The 20,699-nt window shown below is 39.2% G+C and overlaps 1 protein-coding gene across 1 annotated transcript in view; it reads left to right on the plus strand.

The window, feature by feature from the left end:
• Window positions 1–20,699, plus strand: part of LOC104464105 (slit homolog 3 protein-like) — a gene marked incomplete at both ends in the record, with an annotated part of 133,906 nt that overhangs the window by 41,440 nt on the left and 71,767 nt on the right. The window contains 4 exons of the mRNA XM_010076731.1: window positions 6,145–6,288; window positions 9,418–9,561; window positions 14,391–14,554; window positions 16,739–16,871. Of these exons, the coding sequence (XP_010075033.1) occupies window positions 6,145–6,288; window positions 9,418–9,561; window positions 14,391–14,554; window positions 16,739–16,871 (585 nt within the window). The remainder of the gene's footprint in view (window positions 1–6,144; window positions 6,289–9,417; window positions 9,562–14,390; window positions 14,555–16,738; window positions 16,872–20,699) is intronic.

The following is a 20,699-nucleotide window of genomic DNA, read 5'->3' on the forward strand; positions in this document are numbered from 1 at the left end:
GAACCGCCACTGTTAATGGTCCTTATGCATCATGTCTGTATGCGTGGCAGGACTGTAATGCGTGTGCTCTGCATTGTCTTACTGCTTATTGTTGCTATTAAATTAAGGAGGAAAAATGTTGATCAAACCCCCATTTTTCATTGTGTATCAGGGACAAGAAATTTACTGTTATTTGATTGACAATATTGACTCTGTCTCATCATATTCATTGTCTGTTCAAGTGCTAAAGGAAAACTGCAATTGGAGGAATCTGTCTGGAAATTGCACTGCTTCCTATGCTTAAGAAAACATTTCAGAGTTTAGCAGTGGCAGACCATTACCCTAAATAACCTTTTTTTGTTGTTGTTTTTTCTTTATTTAAACTCTGTAATCTCTTTCTTCTGAAATGAATGTGAGTATCTGGAATCTGGATATCTAAATGGGCGTTTGAACGATTGCCCTGTGATTGTCCTTCACTTGCGTTTAAGACTAGTGACAGGTCTGTGTCAAGGAAATTTGCAAAGAAACTGCTTTAAGAGTACCAATCTAAAAAAAATCTAAAAAGTATCTACTCCTAAACATGAAAAGGGCACCTGATAGTTCATTGTTTTAAATCTTCCTGATGTTATAAAGCAAACATTAAAAAAAATGGGAAGTGTCAGACCACCTTTGCATCAGGTGGTACTGCCACCCTCGTCTCTAATATACAATTAGCTTTTGGGATGTAGTTTTCTGTAAATATTCCTCCTAAGCTGAATCTTATTGTATGATGTGTCAGCCCAGGATACATTTTAATGCAAAACAAAGTTGAATTCTTGATATAGAAATTTAAAGGTCACAGATCCATAATGCAAAGTTATGCCGCGTTTTATTTAGGAATTAAATTGCTAAGATCACCTTGCTGGTTTTTAAAAGGTTAATGTGTCTGCATATGCCTTTAAAAAAATAAAATCAACTTCAATAATTAGCTGCAAAATTCCATACATATAATGCTATTTTCATAACCTAAATTTTAATCCAACTTTATGTTTAATGCTTTTTACAGTGGAATAAAAAGGTTGATGTAGATTGCTCTAGACAGATCTAACCTGCTCCAGAAGTAACTTACTGGTTTCTCCAGTGGCTTTTGCAAATGCCCTGAACTCTGTGTTGCTTTCATTGCGTTCTTACCATATTACCTCACCTGATCTTGAAAGTGTAAAGGGAGGACTTGTCTCTGAAAGCTGAAGTCACGTTACAGTGACTTGCAGGCTCCAAGAACTGTGTTGCTAGTACTTTGTAGGATGGTTAGAACAGAAAGAACAATGTGAATCTGCTTGAAATGCAGGAGAAATACAGGGGAGTGCTTCTGAGCTCTGTAAGGGTGGGAGCAGCTCCATGACTTAGGATTTTGGGGGTATCCTATCCTTGTGAGATAGAAAGGCTCCAGAACCTGCTGCCTTCCACCCCTGGGAGCTGGAAGCTTCTGTGTTACCAGTGGGAGACCTCACTCAACACAGCAAGATCTCGCATCAGGCAGGGCTGTGGGGCAACACTACCCTTCACAGAGGTAAAGTTTTGACTTTTGTGAAAGGAAGCAGTTATTTGCTCACAGCAACTACCAAATTTAGCATGAAGCAAACACTGAGGACCCCAGGACTCTCTGGGACTACCTCAGGTTGTTTATCAGTGGAAAGCCCCTCCAGTGCTTGGGGACTCCCATGGCGGTGGAAGCCTGGAGGGGTCTTTTGGCTGTGGCAGACAGGTTCAAGCTTCAAACCCCCTGGGTACCGAACTCAGTGGGAGCACAGAGGTACGCTTGCTTGCTGAAATGAGCAGAGAACTCATAGGGAGAAGCTGCAGCTCCCAGATGTCAGCTCCAGAGCCTGCCTCCTCCCCAGTGCCAACAGGAATCAGTGGGACTTAACCATTCCCAGGGAGGTCCCGGCAGCTGTTTCTGCAGAGAAGAAAATCGGCAATGAGCTCACATTCAAAATAAAAAGGTGAACTGCCATATTTCATGCACTGCTGGGGAGAAAAGGGACTGACCTCTTTTCTCAGAGAGCAAGAACAATAAAAAATATTTACCTCAAAACCTGAAAGGAATATCTAACAGTTCATTCTGTTAAATCTTGCCAAAGTTACAAAGTTGAACATAAAATATGGTCTTATAATAGGAGGTGTCAGGCTGTCTTGGCAATAGCTGGTACTGCCAACCCCACCTCTAGTATGTAATTGCCTTTGGAGGCTTAATTTGTCTGTAAATATTTCTCCGACGTTGAATTGCATGGAGTGTCAGCCCAGGATTTAACACATTTTACATGTGAAATAAAATTGAATCATGATAAAGTTTGCAGACTGGAAGTCAGTTTCAAAAACAGAATCTCAGGTTTCTCAGGGAGGTAAAAGTAGTTTGTGTCCTTGGAAACAGCTGTTACCTGCTGCTCTTTCCCCTAAGCATAAATTTTGCCATGGCAATTGAGGTTGCAGTCATCCATCGCTTGTTATACAGAAATGTACTTTATTTTCTGGAAATGATGTTGTAGAGTGTTGCAGTACATGGCATTTGAGCTCGTCGTATGCCTCTGTTTTATTCCAGTGAGGCCATCAGTCTGCTCTGCTGAACGAATGTAGGAGTGGCACTGGGTGTACTTCACTGTCTGTCTGTTGTATTTAAGACTTTCAGTGCCATCCTGCTTCTGAGAACAGCTCACTCTATGAAGGCCAGCCAGACTGTTGGTAAAAGCTATAAAACTTTCTCAGCATCCTCCAGAAGAATGCAACAGCCTTGGTGTTTTCCACATAACATATATTTAAAAATTCCAAATGCATCACCAGCAGACAGAAATATTCTAGGGCAATAGAATAGGCAGTGTGATGAAACAACAAGGTTCAGGGTGAGAGCAAGGAGAGCCCTTGCAGTCGGGCTGCGCTCGGGTGGTTGTTCTCGTGGGAAGGTGTGTCGGTAACCCAGTGATGAATAGCATGCTGGAACATTAACATTGACCCAGCAGGTACAGCACGATGAATGGGTCTGTTAAGTCTGAATGGGATCCAGCTTGTTCTGTGTTGAAGCTATAAGATCAACAGAAATATTATTATAAACTTTAGCCATGAAGTGAATAAAATCTGACCAAAAAGTGAGCTGTGTGACCAATGTCACCTTGATACCTTCCTCGATCTGTTCATTTCCTGTTCACAGCCCCAAGTAAACTAAACCCAGGCTTTCTGAAAATTTATTTTGACCTCTTGCCCAAAATAAAAGTCTGGAAATGGGATTAAATGTTATCACCAGGGTAAATAAGGGAGTTCTTATGGAAACGATAACCTTTCCTGAGTGACCAGGTTGACTGTAAGTTCCCATTTGGGTCCTTCCGGAGGGCATAGGTATCTTGGGGAATACTCAAGACTCATTTTCTTTCCACTGTCTTCCAGTATTTCAAGAAGAATGCATTATAGAAGCTTAGTGTTGCAAGAGAGTGGGGTTTTCCTATAATGGGAGTTTGCTTAAAGTCTGTCAGAAGTTTTACTCTGATTAAAAAAAAAAAAAAGCCTTGTGAAGTACTAGATTGTATACGAAAGATTCTTTTAGTGCTGGGAAGGACGGGGTACAGCTCTCTGACTTGCAGAGCAGGCACAAGTTTCACTGCTTTCATTTTTTCAGGGTTCATATCAGCTGATTATTTTTATTGGTAATTCTAGACTGCAAAGTATGTGATTTCTGATGTTTATTGTTCTAGTAGGTCAGACTTTAAGGAGGATACTTTTTTTAAGCAAATGAGTGCTGTCATCTACCATTTTTGTTGTTGTTGCATTGTGTTATGGGAAGCTTTAATTCAGGAAGACAAATAAAGAAATCCAAGTTGTCAGAACATCTACTTCGACAATACTCCAAGCAGGATTGCGGAGCAGTGCTGTCTTTGCCAGTTTATGATTATAAAGCTTGTCTTCTCTCTTCCTTGCAACTTTGATTTCACCATAGCATTTAATCTTGGATTTTCAAATCTTTTGTATGGGAAAGGTATATATGATTGGCTTCTTCTGAAACAGCTAGCATATCGTTGGATAATTTTGTGTTGCTGAAATGATCGGGCAGGGTTAACTTAAATGAGTGAAGTTCCTTACCTACAGAAGTTCTTTGGCAACAGTTAAAATTCAGATGGTTTGGACTGTATAAAGGTGCCAATTCCTTTGCAAATTACAGCCAGCCTTTTTCTCCAATATTTGCTCTTTTTTTGCCATGAGTATCTAATAATCTGTTAAAATTGCACACACATTTTAGTATATGTGGCTAAATATCTTTTAGATGGTAAAAGCTAACTAAAAACTTTGTAACTGCAAGTACGGGTCAGTTTGCAATCTGTGAATTGAAAATCAGAGTCTTTGTGGATTATAGTAACTCACGTTCCCTTCCCACCACAACCATTTACTTATTCATTTATTTTTGTGCAAATATGCATCGTGCCATGATCTTTACCAAGAAAAAGATCGTTGGGAGCATTTATTTATGCCAGCATTCAAAAGAGATGCTGAGCTATAAACATTTCCACCAGAGAATTAGCTGAGCCCCAAAATTAAATGCATATGTCAGAATATCCTTCCCTGACTTGCTTTGACACTGAACATAAACTCTTCATGTGAGTGTTAGGACAAAGTACTAAACTTCTGGAAAGCAAAATCTGCATGTAAGTATTTCTATATGTTTTTATGTTATTTTTGGCTGATTGCTGGCATGCTCCTATTCTTTCTGATCACAGAATGCACAGGAGGTGATGGGCCACATGCTGTAGGGCCCGCTATCTGACAGTTGTTCAGCAGACATAAACCAGAGTACTCAAGTTTCCCACATGAAACATATCTCCAAGATACAACCTTTTTTTTTTTTTTATTAAGTGATGACTCCTGCAAAGAGCAAGACCCACATTATTTCTGTCCGAGGCCAAGCTGTCCTGTTGCCATGTCTTCTGTCAACTTTTATCCCGAGGAGATTGCCTGTTCTTTTGAGCAGAGCAGCCCAAGTGTTAATCTGATACCTTGTCAGTTGTTTTATATCACCTGGAATTGGATTTTGAAACTATTACTCATGCTGCGTGTGTACTGGGATCATTTTTGGAATAATGTGCTATTCAGTATGAGCAATAGTGTTGGAATTTGGCATCTTCAGGGGAGGAAGAGCATATCTTTTACTTTCCCTTTTTTTGTTGAAGACAGGAAAACAAAGAGTAGTGTTTCCTGTCATAAACCTAATAAAATAGTGTATTCATCGTAACCTATAAAGGGCATCATGGGAGATGTTTGAAGGACTGAGGCCCAAGGTTTTAATATACTTAAAGCCTTTCATATAAATGTTTTAAATAATTAAATGCCATTTGTTTTTATGCATCTCTAATAGCATTTCATCATTCAAAAGTTTTCAATTCACTGGATTTTTCATGAATATGAAATATTCAAAAGATTAATCTTGCATTTCATCAGAACTTCATCTGACTTTCTATATTGACATTTTCCAATGATGGTCTATAAGCAAACATCTTGAGACTGTATAGGCAGAGTAAATATTTAGAAAATAATGCTGTAGCTGTGAATTGAGAATTAAGTGATACTCACTGCGAGTGGTGGCGTTAAATTTAAGTGCCTGGGGGTTCATGAGTGCAGATATTCAAGTTTGTATCAGATACATGCAGTCACACAGCTTTGTACGTTACTCCAGTGCTGAGTTTGAAAAGAGTAAAGGTGCTGGTACACTAAACGAAAGTGGTCCGTATTGCAGTCTGTGGTACCTGTTTCCATGGTTGTAACATTAACTGATTCTTGCCAGGTGAGCACCCAGTCCCAAGCATGGTCCATAACTTCATGGACATAAATCAGATGTTAGAAACCCCCACTTTTCTGAGATTTTTCTGAGTATTTCTGAGATCCTTATAAGCAAGAACGACATGAGGTGTCAGAGCTGGTAATTCTATTAATTTAAATACTTTTGATATATCCATTATAATTGTGGTTTTGTTGAGTGAAGGGGAGCTATTTTGAACTTCTGTATGTTTTCCTTGATGAATAAATTTCTCTCTAGACAACCAGACAATCAGGAACATATTCTCCCTATCTTCCTCCTTCCGGTGTGATAACATATTTTTGGAATAAAACACTAAGAATTTTCTTATTGTATGACTGGTTGTGTCCTTCCAGAAATCTAAGCAACAATAAGATCAAGGAGATCCGAGAAGGCACATTTGATGGAGCTTCAGGAGTGCAGGAACTGATTCTGACAGAGAATCAACTGGAATCAGTGCATGGACGAATGTTTAGAGGCCTCACAGGGCTAAAGACATTGTAAGTGCAAAGATCTCTCTTTCTCTGTTCCTCTCTAAGTTGGGTGGGTGTGCGCAAGTTCAGCAATGCCTGCTAAAGTACCTGTTACTGGGCAGCAAGCTCTAAGGCAGGGTTTTGTGTCACTGTCATGAAGTCTTCAATATATTTGTAGTCCTGGGTAGGTTTGAGATTTAGCTGCTATTTCTGTGAAAAAAACAGATTTTCAAGAATTTCTGGAGTAGCATGATGGTGAACCTGTCATGGGTCAAATTTGGGCACTTTTAATCATTTAATACTTTTTTTTTTTTACTTTGTCCTTTCCTATGGAAACAAGGCATGTAGGAACATGTTTGCTATTAGTCCATCCTCCCACTCTGCCTCAACCCAAATGGGATTGTTGGTCTGCTTAAACCACACCTCACAGTAGGCTAGAAGCCTAAAAGATTTTTAATATCCTACAAACTATATGAAATCAATAGATAGGGAGAGAAGAAAGACTCGAGTTGTTGCTGCCACCAGAACAGGTATAGCTAAGCAACTGTAAGGCAGGCATAAGCAAACTGTTGCGTGTCCTGCTGACAGAAGATAGCTGGCCACTCACTCTGCAGCAGGGGCAGCAGCCCACGAGCACAGGCATGGCTTTGGACTAGCCACAGTGTGGTCTCTCTTGCCCACACCAAGTACCATAAAAATTATGTCTATTAATGTGGTGGTGGTTGGGGAGATTGTTAAGGAGACATACAGTCCATAAGAAATCAGTTTGGTAGTACTTTTGTGCTTAGACAACCAATGTAATTTATTTTGGAGAACTAACTAATACATAAACTCGTAGTACCTAACACTAATTTATTTTCATGTTGAAAGTTGTATGGGAAGGAGGATCACAGACAAGGTTTCCAGATGGTGTCTAATCCACTCCATCCACCATCCTGAGAAGCAGTCAGGGACTAGGCTTCTGGTGACAGCAGAGACTCATGCCAGATGAGATGGATGATCTGTGCGTGAAAAATATGTACTCTTGCATAGTCTTCCCTGCTGCACAAAGAAAGGACTTGACTAGGTGGATGCAGTCGGTAAACAGACTCTAGGAATCAAAATGCAATTTAAAATCTGCAATTTATTCACTAGCAGCAAATATTTCGTATGTTGCAAATTGTCATGGCACAATTGCTTCAGTCCTTACTCAAGTATAAAAAGAAATACAGGTTGCACTTTGAGGACTTTGGCCTGTAATGACAAATAGGGAACTTTTATTTTGCTGTTCCTTTAACATTTTTTTTCTGTGGCTACAGCCATCTGTTCTTTAATGTATGCATTTTACTAGGCAATTTGAAAATACTGTCCATAGATACTAAATTAATTTTTATACTGTAAAGCAGCCTGTGGCAGTGCTCCTAAACAAAATTCAGCATTGTTTAATAAAAAAGTGCTTAACATTCAAGCTATCCTGCTGACCTGACCTACATTTCTCCCTAGCTGATGGAGAGGTCTAAATATACACAGCATGACACGAGGATCTGTAAGTATTAGTTTTCCTTCAGGAAGGGCACACAGTGCATGGTGAACCATGATACAAAACCAAAGGTTTTGGCTTGAGGGACATATATTTCTATCCATTAGTTGACTTTCTTTGAGCATTAAAATTGTGGTCTTTTACAAAGAGGCCACATTGGAGAGGGTCACGGTCTGGTTTTTGAAAGACTGTATGTTTCCTGAAGTGGAATAAATTGCAGTGCAAGATATATTGGCATCCAAATTTGGTCATCCCGTCTTGCGATATTACTGCCTGATGCTTTACATACAGAATTGAGAAAATGTTTCCTACTGCTACTAAGCCACTAAGGGCCTTGCTTCTCTTGTTTACTACCCTGTTCATTTCAGAGCTTGTGGTCTTGACCTGGCTTTCAGGCAGCTGAGAACTCCACATGTAAGGTGTGTTGTCTCTGTGCCCTGTGACTCTTTCTGACACAGTTTCAGCCCAGTTGCGATACCAAAACTATTGATACCGTAGGGCCTGTGATGGTAACTGTACATAGAGAACAGTGATGCAAAGGCAGTGTAATGTTCAGGTCTGCAACACCGAGTGTTTGTGATTACACTGTGAATTTATTCCCAGCCTCTGATGTTTTTCAAGTATCCATTTATGTAGCATCTGAACGCCCAGCTGACAGATACCAATCTGAGATTTAAATCCAGACTTCTAAGGGAGTCTGAATTTTCATTGTTCACTGCATGAATTTGATAGCAACGAATTGACCCTCCTCGATTTGGAGGATCAATTCACTGGAACAGCAGCATGAGCTGCATGTATTTTGTGGATGCTTTGATTACTGAATAATTTTTCACCTAAGTAGCAATATCACAACTGTGTAGTGATGTTTACAGACCCAGATGTTGATTGTCATGCAGTGTAACAAATACACATGAGCCTTTTTTGCTATGAAGTGAAACAAGATACTACAGTCTTTCAGATTAATTGGGCTTTATCATCGAGTTCATTGTTACCATAACAACACAGAGAGATGTATCTTCCGAAACACAGCACTGATTCATCTGGTACAAGCACTGAGCAAAGACCATTTTATAGGGTGGTTACTGCCTTCTGTCTCGTCAATTAATGATCATAATGACATTTCAGAGCTCATGTTAGGTCTGGAAATCTTTCCTAAACTATTCCTTGATTTCTGTTGAGGATGCTGTTTCCTTCCATACTTTTCCAGTGTGGATTACAAAAAACGTCCATGATAGGAGTAGAAATAATGCAGCTAGTATTGTTATTGTCACACATTTCTGGCAGTCTTTCTCAATTGATCTCTGAAATACATCTTCACTTGCTCTCAGATATTTACTAAATTAAGACTTAAGTTTTTATTTCAGGTTTGCCACTAGTCATAATTTTAATTGCGTACTACTTTCAGATGTGGAGCTCCCATCAGCCTCTGATGTGTGAAAAAAAAAATGTGTTTAAAATTCATGAGACAATGTTTACATGAATCCAGCCCTCCTATAGCTGTGTGATACTTCAGCAATCAATAGAAATAGAGTACAGTGCTTGCCAAAGCATCTGTTGATGCCCAAGATAAAGGACCTCCTATCCTGAAGTTATGCCCCCTCCCAGTAGTTCCTAATTCCCTGTTTTAATCCTTGCAGGATGCTGAGGAGCAACTCGATCAGCTGTGTAAACAATGATACCTTTGCTGGACTGAGCTCAGTGAGGCTTCTTTCTCTGTATGACAATCACATCAGCACTATCACCCCTGGAGCCTTCAGCACATTGGTCTCTTTGTCTACAATGTAAGTTATCCTCTTATGATATGAACATGTCATGATGCTGTTATTCCATGCTTTCCTTTTAAGAAGACAACGTTTGAGTTTCAAAATCAAACTTCTTATTGTTCATATATGGAAAACCTCATTTAGGGAAGGAAAACCTTATCCTACTGAAATCACAGGTTTGGAGGATTCAAGGTTTGATTTAGAAAAACATTTTAATTGCATCAGCTGAAGTGGCTGAAAAAAACTTTGAGGTTGCTAGCCTCCGGCAGCATGACTGTGTTTTGCCGTGTCATAGCCTAGTGCAGTGCACAGTAGATGTTCATGTAAAACAATCTCTGCAGATTCAGAACTGCATAGCTTATCATAGACTTTAGCTCCCTGAAGCTGCTTTAATTTCAGTAGAGTCTAATTTTGGAAAGACCAGCTTTCAGTTAAATTAGTTAAATATGAGAAGAAATCTGCTAGCTAATGCTTAGGTTTTCAGACGAGCCTAAAAGGACAAAATACGTTTTACTGAATGTGAATATGAAAATCCCAACCTAAACTTTTCTGACAGTTCTCTTATATTTCTCAATCCTTCTTTGAAGTATTTCCCTTCTTAAATATGTTTACATTCTTTTTGTAGTGTGTCCATTTTAATAAAGTACAGACTGATAAATATGGAAAGAAAGTCTGCTCTCTGTTACCAGCTGTGAATGGGGTCCTTGATGTTGCTGTTAATGGAACTTAATTCCCTTCACACTGCCCTGAAAACACATCCTAATTGTCCAGTCAAAATAAACTGTTGGTGCTCTTGCATCTCCGGTTTTGAAAGCATTCTCCATCATGTTGGGGGGAAGAAAGGAATGTTGAATTTCAGCTGTTTTGTTGCTCACACTTTTATTTTGTTGTTTCAAAAAACTTTTCACCCGCAAACCAGTTATTTTGGCATGAGCTCCCTGCAACATGAAGAATCCAGACTTTTTTTCCATTTGCTTTCTGTTGTCCCAAAAGCCTTCTTGAAATTGATGGACAAAGAGAGAAACACGACCAGACTGTTTCTATTGACTGTTTTCAAGTCACTGGTCAAAGTGAGTGGTACTTGCTGAAAGTTTGTTCTCACTGTGCTGCAAGCAATGCCTGCTGGCTTCTCACACAATTGACTCTGTGCTGCCTTCCATACATCCCCTGATAGCTGTGACTCTCTGAATCAGTCTGTGAAGTCCCTACCTTGCATAGAAGCGTCTTTGTCATGTTCTGTTAGAAGATAACCCATTTTCTTCTTTTTTTCAGCTGTGGATAGAGATTATACAATTTCTAGCAATGGCAATTAAAGCTGCTGCTAATTAGAATGCATTGCTTTGGCACTGACTTATAATCCTGTCGGTCATGGCAGGTTCCTAGCTGTGTCTTGATGAAAAAGTGTGTTCTTTGGCACATTTTCACTTTATGCTTGATCTACAGATAGGAGAAGGTGGGCTTTTGACTTCTTCAGACATTGATTTAAAGCCATAGTGATATTTCACATATAAAAGCAAAAGTCAGACGTGTTCATTTCCTAGCAGTACTCCGTTGTAGGTGGATATATTAGATGACAACACTACTGAAGATAGATAGTAAGGCTGCTTTTCCTGTTCAGCCTACACTTTGTCAGTTAACCGGGTATTGTAATGACTTATTTTTACATGTACTAATGTGAGCCAGAAATTCATATAACGTTTAACGTTTCCATTTTTATCTTGGCATGTTTACAGCACTAAAAAATATTGCTCCTTTTGTTATTACTCCTTGTGAGTCAGCGTCACTGATATTATCAAAACATGGACAGCTCTGAAAATAATGCCATGACTAATGGTTTTCAATAGAGGAAGAACATCTAGTTTGTAAGCTATTGGTAAAATAGCAGGTTTTTATTTGTTGCTAGTTAAATTAGGTACTGTAGCATCCTAATTTGAAGTGTGCTTGCACTTCTGCATACATGGAGTTCTGTCATGTCTTTCAGTCCTTATACAATCAAGTGGGCATACTTGCAAGCAGAATTGGTTTTCCATGAATTGTTATTATAATAGCTGCATGGAGCTAATGCCAGAATGATAACTGGTTCATCAGAATGACGTGCAACTATTCTAGTATAAACTTAACCTGAATTCCAAGATATATTTTCAAGCTAATTTCAACAATATCCAGATGAGTTCAGCGTGTTTTTCTAACAGGTCACAAGACTTCATTTAAATAATTAATATTCTATGACAACTTTGCAGTTTTTAAGAGACACTTGTATTTTGTTCCTCAAGACTTCTGTTCCCCCTTAATATTAAAAATATGCCTATGTCCTTGAGTAAACACTTCTGAGTTAGTGCCTCATCTTGGCTAAAAGCTTGATTGCTTTGTTTCTGTTTGAGTGGTTAAATCACTATCTTACGTGTAGGAACTCTGATTACTAATTTTGAATTTTTGTAACCATTTGTCTGCCCAATGTTACTGTTTGTGATTTGAGAACTCCACTTGAATAGCCAAATTCCAAAATAAAGCTTTTGCAAATAATTGGCCTTTCCAGGCTTCCAATTGCTTTTAAAGTGAAGTAGGGAATCTCTAGTCCCACATGATACTTTACAGAAAGCCTTGCTCTTACATTTTTTCCAAAAGTTGCATCACAGTCTTGCCATGGAAGGAGCATGTAGGTAAGGACACGCATGAACTTCGTACTACATTAAGGCAAAAAAAATCACTGCTCTGTAGCTGGACAGAGGACAAAATCTAGGTGTTTCTGAAGTGGCAGGAGGACGTGTGTAATGCATGACAAGATACGTTTATCCTTTTTTACCCAGAGTTATTTGAATCTCAAAGCAGTAGATTTGTTTATTAATTTTAGAGGTAACAACTGATTTCTTTCTTATTTCCTAAGAAAAGCATAATTGAAATTCTATGCCAAGGATTTAATACATTTTAGGTCATATGTAAGCCTGTGTATGCCAAGAAGAAAATGAGGGTTTGTGGATAGTTACTGCTGCTCAGCTAGTGAGCAGTAATGCATGAAGTCAAAGCAACCTCTCCTCTGTAGAAAGGGGTAATTACTATTTTGATTGGAGCATTCTGTAGATTGAATGTTTCTGAAAATTTTGATATGTCCTGATAAGATGCTCTCTAGATGTGCAAAATGTTCTTCACATTCAGAGCTGCTGGTTTTCCAGAAACCTGATGATATACACCTGCTGTTTGTTTCCAGTTGTGGATAATTTCATTGTAAGGATTTGTGTCACGGAGGTTGTTCTGTGAGTGTGATCTCACTCCCTTCCACCACTGGAACAAATGGCCTTTGAAGCATTGGTTCACTTAGTGTTGGAGGTTTAAACATTTGGTTTAAACACTCTGTTCATGCCAAAGTATGTCAGTATGGAAAATTTACAAAGCATCTTGCATGTTGTCCCATTATGGATTAAAGGAAATGGAAAAAAAAATCAGAAGGAAAGGAACTATAATTACAGTAATGCTTTCAGTGCTTTTCTGCACATTCTGTCTGAAAGCTCCTGTGTAACCTGTTCATTTTCTCACCTTTAACAGCAACTTAGCCTTGCCTTTGAACCCTAGTCAGCATGAAGTAGGTTGGTTATTTTTATTATTGAACATTATGCAGAGTTTTCTCCTCCCCCCAGTTCTCCCTCTACACAACGTGCACTAGCCTGTGCTAGATCCACGCGTAATACACGCCCAGAGCTCCAGGCTAGCGCAGGGATTGAAGAATGCTTTTTTACAATGCAGAGAGCAGCTGTAAATCGTATTGTGGGTATGTGGTGTTGGCCTAGAACATATATAATTTAGGAAGTGGTTTGGGGTTTGTTTTCTTGCTGCCACACCTCAGCTGTGCCATATGCTTTTGTCTTCAGCACTGTTGTTTTCTGAAGGAATTGCTTGGCTGAAAACCTAACATGATTTTGACTACATGTTTAGATTTGTAAAAGTATGTTGCAAGTGAAGACTTAGAAGGCCTTCAGCTACTACACCTGCATTTGAAGTGCCTGTTTCTTTAAGGCCTTAATTTTTTTTGTTGTTTTAAGATATGCTATACTTTAGAGAAATTTCATTATCATCTTTTTTTTCTGTACTACCAAAATAATAACTCTTGGACATATTCACATATATGTGAGAATTCCATCAGTGTTAGATACCTCATTTTCCATATCTAGGGCTCTGTCAGTTCATTTTCTTCGATGAGGCAATCTCAGACCATGGCTATTGATGCACCCTGTCTTTGTACATAAAATAGTCAGCCTTTTTTTACCAGGCATATCGGCCTCTTTCCTTCATCTGAAGTTCAGTCATAAAAAACTTACAGATTAAGGTAATGCATTTCTGTACAGGACTTGAGAATTTTTTTTTCTAAGATTCTCAGCACTAATTCTGGTTAGCTTAGAAAATTGATTGCTTAAAATAACTGTCACCTTAAACTCCTTTCATTCAAAGGATCACAACCTATTAAAAAACAAAAATGAATAATATTGTTTCTATACTGATTATCTATGTTGCAGGTGCTCCTCTGGGAAATTACTATACGTCTGTGTTTTCATGGCTTGACAACAGGATGGATAGGGCTTTCCTTTTTTAAATGCCGTTAACCTAAGCTATGTTAAGAATCCATCCCTCTCACAAAGGCTGTCAAATGGTTGGTTGCTGCACACCATGGTATCACAGCTGGGCTGCAACTGTACCTGAAACCTGCATAGAACCTCCCTGATGTGTAGAACAGAGGAGGATCTCACAGAAACAGATGGCAGGAAAGAGCTTGGACTTGAAGCCCATCATCTTTCTGTAGTTATTTCAGTATTTCTGTATGTTTGTGTTTGATGCAATTGTGTCTTGTTCCATTTCAGTAATTTGCTGGCTAATGCCTTTAATTGTAACTGCCATTTGGCCTGGCTGGGAAAATGGTTGAGGAAGAAGAGAATTGTCAGTGGAAATCCACGCTGCTTGAAACCGTTTTTCTTAAAGGATATTCCAATCCAAGACGTAGATGTCCAAGACTTTACCTGTGATGGTAAGAAAATCCAATTCGCTTTGGCATTTATGATCATGTTGGCACCTCTGTGAGGACCTCCTTTCCTATCAAGCAATACTGCATGGTGAGCATTTCAGTTTAGTGATGAGGAAGACAGCCCTCTAGAGCTGAAAATCACTGTTCCCTATCAGGAGTTTATTTTTACTCTTGATTTCCAGTTTCTGAATTTCTACTATCTACATCTAAATATAAGAATAAATTTATTATAGACAGATGCTCTGCTTTGTATAATACTAGTATAATCCTAGCCCTTCCTCCCACATCCTTACTCGTACACTTAGTTACCACTCTGAAGCCAGTGAGGATGGTGCTTGTTTGGGAAGTCTTTTAGGTTTGGATACTGTTCAGTTTCACCAATAACAGGTATGAGTACAGGGATATAAAAAACTTAGAGATTATTTGAAATGAGTCAGTGATGCTGAATGCTTTTCCAAGTCTATATAGGTTTAAAAAAAATATATCCTGACATTTCTTTCATTCTCCAGGTAGATCTTTGTCTTTTGATCAAGCAGATTTTAGAGAAAATAGTAAGGAGAAAAAATGACTGATGGATGCACTGCTAATTTGACTTGTAGGCTGTGATTGGCCGTTAAGGCTAGACATGCTGGAGCGGCAGTTAGTCATACCTCTAAAGGGACCATAAGAGTGATAGAAGTTTCCTACTTAGAGTAGAAATTAATTCTTGTCCTAGCTGAGCAATCTGGCAACAGGCCCAGGTGTTTGGTCTCAGAGCTCAAGGGACCCAAGTTTAGTCATTAAAGAATAACTCACTTTTAGTTTGGGAGGAAAAAAATAAAATAATCCTGGTCCACAAAATGATGTTCCACGCTTGGAAGCTTTGCCTATCATGCAGTCACTCAGACAGCCGAGGTGAGTGGTGGATGGTGGCAGGGTGTAAAACACAGAACATAGGGGAAAATCAAATATGCTGAAGAAGCATGCTCTCTCTGCGGGTTGATGAATGACTTTGGATTTTGTTTCCTGTCATTAAGTTCATTAAGCTTAGCTGGAGAGAAAAAAAAAAAAGAAAAATCTTCCCTGTTCTTTTGCAGGTTGGTCATGCTTCTCCATTCCTCTGAATACAAATGATTCCCCACCTATAGGTTTATGGGTAAATTTGTAAATTTACATTAGGACTTTCAGTCTTATTCTTTAATCTCAATGCTCATGGGTACATCCAGCAGCAAGAGGAAAGAAACAGATCTGTCTCAATTAGTCCTTGCATCAGTTTAAAAAAAAAAAAGGCAGCGCATAACGACAGCTGGCACTGGATTGCTGGGTTGCAGCACTGTGTCTCCGTGCTGGTCAGCTCAGGCTGCCTGTACTCACAGACAGTTGTGTGGTTTCTCTCACTGTCTTCTAGAGAATGTGCCACTAAGTGTTTCCTTTCACGTACGTCGGGATACTGTAGCATGCATTTGTCTTATGTTTTGCAAAGCCTGTTGCTTTTGGGGAAAATCCATGCTTTAATGTTCTTAACTTCAAAGAGTTGGTTTCTTCTGCAAAAACCCTATTGTTCTTCAATTACAAGATTTAATCTGCTGTTTATAGACCTTTGAAACCACTTTTGGAGAAAGGAGATATTTTTATGTGTGCACAGACGGATCGCCAGCAGTTGGAAATATGCTGCTCGGTTAGTTGTTTGCCTGGTTATCCTTGTCAAAAACAATGAGGTTTTACAATCCAAATGATAAACGAAGTGCCAGGCTGACTTTAAAAAGTAAAAAATTAACATCTAAAAGCTGAATTTAAAAAAATATCTTTCTAAAGCAGGGTAGATAGTGAATGCCATCTGTCTAGATGAATGTAAGGGCAACGTTCTGGTCAAGTTCTCTATTTCAGCTAGTACGTTGGGGGCGGGGAGGGATCTGGGATTCACATAACTGATCTTACTGTAATTTGCAAAATTACAGAGAAGTAGATACTCCTTGGAGAAAAATATTTATTTAAAAATATTGCTGTTCAGTTTTTGAATTGTTGTTCATGTTGCCTAAATCTGTATGAAGGCAGGTTGATGCAAAGCATTGGATCTACTTTAAAATATTGTGATGGTTACCACGGATTCAGGGGTGTCCCTCCTTGATCCTCGTAAGCATTTATCTTCAAAGTGCATGACTTCAGGCTGTAAAGCTGACTTCCTGATACTGTTTCTCTCCCTCTCAGGTAATGATGAGAGCAGCTGCTTGCTTTCACCTCCTTGCCCTTCCCAGTGTACCTGTGTGGACTCGGTGGTACGCTGCAGCAACAAAGGGCTGCGGATATTGCCCAAAGGAATTCCCAAAGATGTAACTGAGCTGTAAGTTACCTTTTACATAGTTCCTTTCATGAGAAGTTCATGAAATTACATCATAGTGAGGCTTTGTGGGTCCTCGGGGGCTGTGCCTTTGACTTGAGTGACTGGTGTTTTGTGCTTTGGTGCTTTCCATATGTTTTGACTGTTATTTTTATACTTATTTTTCCCTTGACTGAATACATTGCTCTGTAATGGGAACAGCGTTTATCTATCCTTGTACCCATTAATTCTGTGTGTCAGGAACATATGCATATATTAGTATCAAATAATCCTGTAGTGCTTCTGAGAAGCCTAAGCTCAAAACAGGCAGTTCGAAAGGATGATGGAAATATGTTCCTGACTTACGCAGCTGTGAGCCAATTATCCTCTAAGGAAATTAAACAAAAAAAGAAAAAGAAAGCCAGTGGTGGAAACAAACAATGAATTCTTTCCTCCAGACCTCATGAAATGGCTAAAATAACAGATAATTCGATTAAATTGTAAAGTAAATTCATCCTAGTTGAGAATCATCTTTCTAGTCATGTACCCCTTTCTATGACTTTATACTGGATTTTGGTTCTTTCCATGGAAAGAAAATACACTGGTGGAACGGCTTGGCTTGAACAGTTGGCAATAGAAATACAGAGCTTTTCCCCTTTAGGTCCTCGTTCAAATCTGTCCCAGGTGAGTTGTTACTGAAACTTGTTACAATCTTGTTAACATTTCTATGTGAAAGTAATTGGTTGAGTTAGTTGGTGTATTCAGTGAAATTTGTAATGAATTAAAATCTGATTCTGCTATTTTTTAGGCTCTAGTATTATTTGTGCTATCTAGTAAGAAGGAAGCTGATAGATGAGATACACATCTTTTACTCCCTTCACAGTGGGAGAACAGGGTTGTAGTCAAATACAAGACTTTGTTGCTCAATACACTGAAAGTGTATGTAGTAACTCAAATTAACATGGAAATTTTGCATTAACAAATACATCCTTGGAAGACTGTTAACCAGGGCATGGTTAATACTGGTTTGAATTAAAAGCAGAGTCCTGGCCTGTATTGCCTTATATATTGCCATCAGTGATAAAAAGTCTGCAAGGTGGTTTCTGCTCTGTTCTTGTTCAGGTTTCATTGCATTCAAATATGACTTGCCAACAGTAAGATATCACAGATGTTACTTTGATTTCCACTGCCACACTGAGGAATTTTTATGCTTAAATTTTTGCATATTGGGTTTTACTGATACTATCTGATACACTGACGACATAACTTTCACAAAAAGAGTGAAATTAATCTCACATTCTTGAAAACTGCTATATTTCTTAAGCTATTTCTTGGCAAATGAGGCAATAGCCTGGAACTGAGCAGTTTGAGATCATAGGAGTTTACGTGACTGTCTTCTTCAGTAGGAGCCTTTTGGCTGTGCAAGTCTCTAGCTTGGCTTTCTGCTTTCAATCCAGAAATGTGTCAGCAGAACACAGTCAGCCATGGACTGGCTGGCTCTGAATATTTCATGTTCTGCAAATATAACCTTGAATCTGTCCCAGCTGTCTCAAAATTCAATCCTGAATCTCACTCTCCTCTCAACCAACATAAACGGAGCTCCTTATTTTAGCTGTACCAAAAGATGAGCTGTAGGTACTGAAACTAAAAATTTCATGTGTTTGTGGAAACTGTGGCAAGAATGAAATAAATTTTTAAAAATTAACAATCTTACTTGCCTATTTTATGCTTCCAGATTGAGATGAAGATGTTGTCCGTAATCTAGAAGGGACTATATCATCTAGGTCCCCAATTGCTAGTGTGAACTTAAGTATGTTTATTGCTCTGTGTTTGAGAATTGTCATTGCTGCTGTGGTAAACAGCATCTCCTGTGGAACCCCACCTGTTGCCTCGTTTTGAGGACAGCTAAAACTTGGCAGAGAGAACCCAATAGCTTTCTGGGCACAGGGTGAAAGAGATTTATCTCGTTGATTCTATTTACACACCTCACATCAAAAGACCCCCATTTCCCTAGGGCAGTCCTAGATCCTTTGAACTGTGTCCTAAGGCTGGAGTATCTTCTTAAAGCTGGCTTGTTTCTGTGGTAGCAGTGGATATCTGTTTAGCACTTGAAACCAGAAAATGCCTAAGTTACCTGCTGCAGAAGTTGTCACGGCTTTTGCATGGCTAGAGAGAGCCACAGGAGTCCCCAGGGCAGGGATGCCTTCACCCTTCTCACTGGAACAGCGGTCACAGGTGCTCAGACAGGTTATAAACCCTTCCTCTGTCTTACTGCAACCCACGCTGCCTTTCTCTGCTTCCACCCTCTCATGTCAGAGACCCCTGGGCAGGGTGCTGGGGTCTCCCTGCTCCAGCCAGGCACTTGACCAAAACCGTGGTCATGCCAAGGAGAAGACAAGGGCGTGAAGAGCCTCTGGTCCTGCTAGCCCAGAGCTCCCTCCCGGCGGGAGGCCTGAATGGTGATAGGATGCAGGTGAGCATTTTAGTGGCATTTTTATGAATGTACCAGCCTGACATTTATAAACTTCCGTTATTGATGCATTAATTTACAAAGCACATTAGCTGCAGTGCTTTTTATTAATCTGCAGTGTGTTTTTATACAGCGTGGTTAAAGAAAAAGCCCTGCCATGTATCTAGTAAACCAGTCTGTTACAGCTGAATATAGCCTTCTCAGAAGTTCTTTTAAATTATTTTAGAGGTCTTAAAATAGTCTTAAAACAGGAATTATTTCATTGGAATAGGCATTAAATAGCAACATGCAAAAAATGAGCATACCTCTTGCACAGGCACATAGGGAAAATGTTACCCCTTGGTGGGTCAGATTTCGTTGTACCTAAGCTCTGCAAAAAAAGATCAACAGCAATGTTTTATTACGTGGTGGACTGGAGACACAGGCTTGCTCCTTCCAACTTTCTCCCTGAATTTCTGTTTTGGATGTGTATATAGACAAAACATGTGAAAACCATTATCTCCTTCATATTTAGAGCTGGGAATGACAGGAGACATCCCTGTGTTTGGTTTGTACCACCCCTGGGAGGAGGGATTACCTTGGCAGGGAAGGCTTCCATTTAGCATAGAGTTGAAAAGATCACTAAGTCTCCTGGCTTTTTAGAGGGATGATGATGCAAGAAATTTCTGTTTCCCAGAGATTCCTTCACCAAACCCCATCATCATGGGCAAGCCTTCTTTCAGCTTCCTGGGAATAGGGAAATAGTATGTTGTTTCTTACAAATTCCTTTGCACTATATTTATGTACTGCCTGCATTTTTTTCCCACTGTTTGCTTACTCTGAAGAGAAGCCTTGGTTTTTTTGAACGTGCTCAGTTTTCTAGTCCAGATGTTTAGAAGCAAAATGTTCATGAAATGAGCTAGTTTGGAACTTAGCCTCGCTGCTGCTTAGTGTTTAGGCTTTCCTTTTCTTCTTTTTTTTTCCCCCTCAAACTGTTTGAACTAAGTTTCCCATGCTCTTTTTCCTTTTACATATTACCTCAGTGTGTGAACACTAGTTTTTTCTTTTTTTCACAAAAGTATGGTCTATCTCTAATAAAGTCTTATCTGACAGCATCCAGCTGCTTTTATGGACCTACAGCAAATAATATTTTGCACTGGGGAAAAGCATTGGAGGCAATTACATGGATGGCGTGTGCATAAGCTGTAATGTAATGAGCTTGGTGTGTTTTAGAATAAATATGTACTAATCATGTCGTCTCTGGACTCCAAATGTTGTCATGACACCAAGCTATATGATACACTGATGGGATTGTTAGGAAAACCTGTATCCATACATCATTGTTGTTGATTATTTTTATTTATATTAATACATATTAATATTTGCATTGTTGCTATTTCTCT

The sequence above is a fragment of the Pterocles gutturalis genome, unplaced genomic scaffold (genome assembly GCF_000699245.1).
Source record: "Pterocles gutturalis isolate BGI_N339 unplaced genomic scaffold, ASM69924v1 scaffold363, whole genome shotgun sequence".
Classification (NCBI taxonomy): domain Eukaryota; kingdom Metazoa; phylum Chordata; class Aves; order Pterocliformes; family Pteroclidae; genus Pterocles; species Pterocles gutturalis.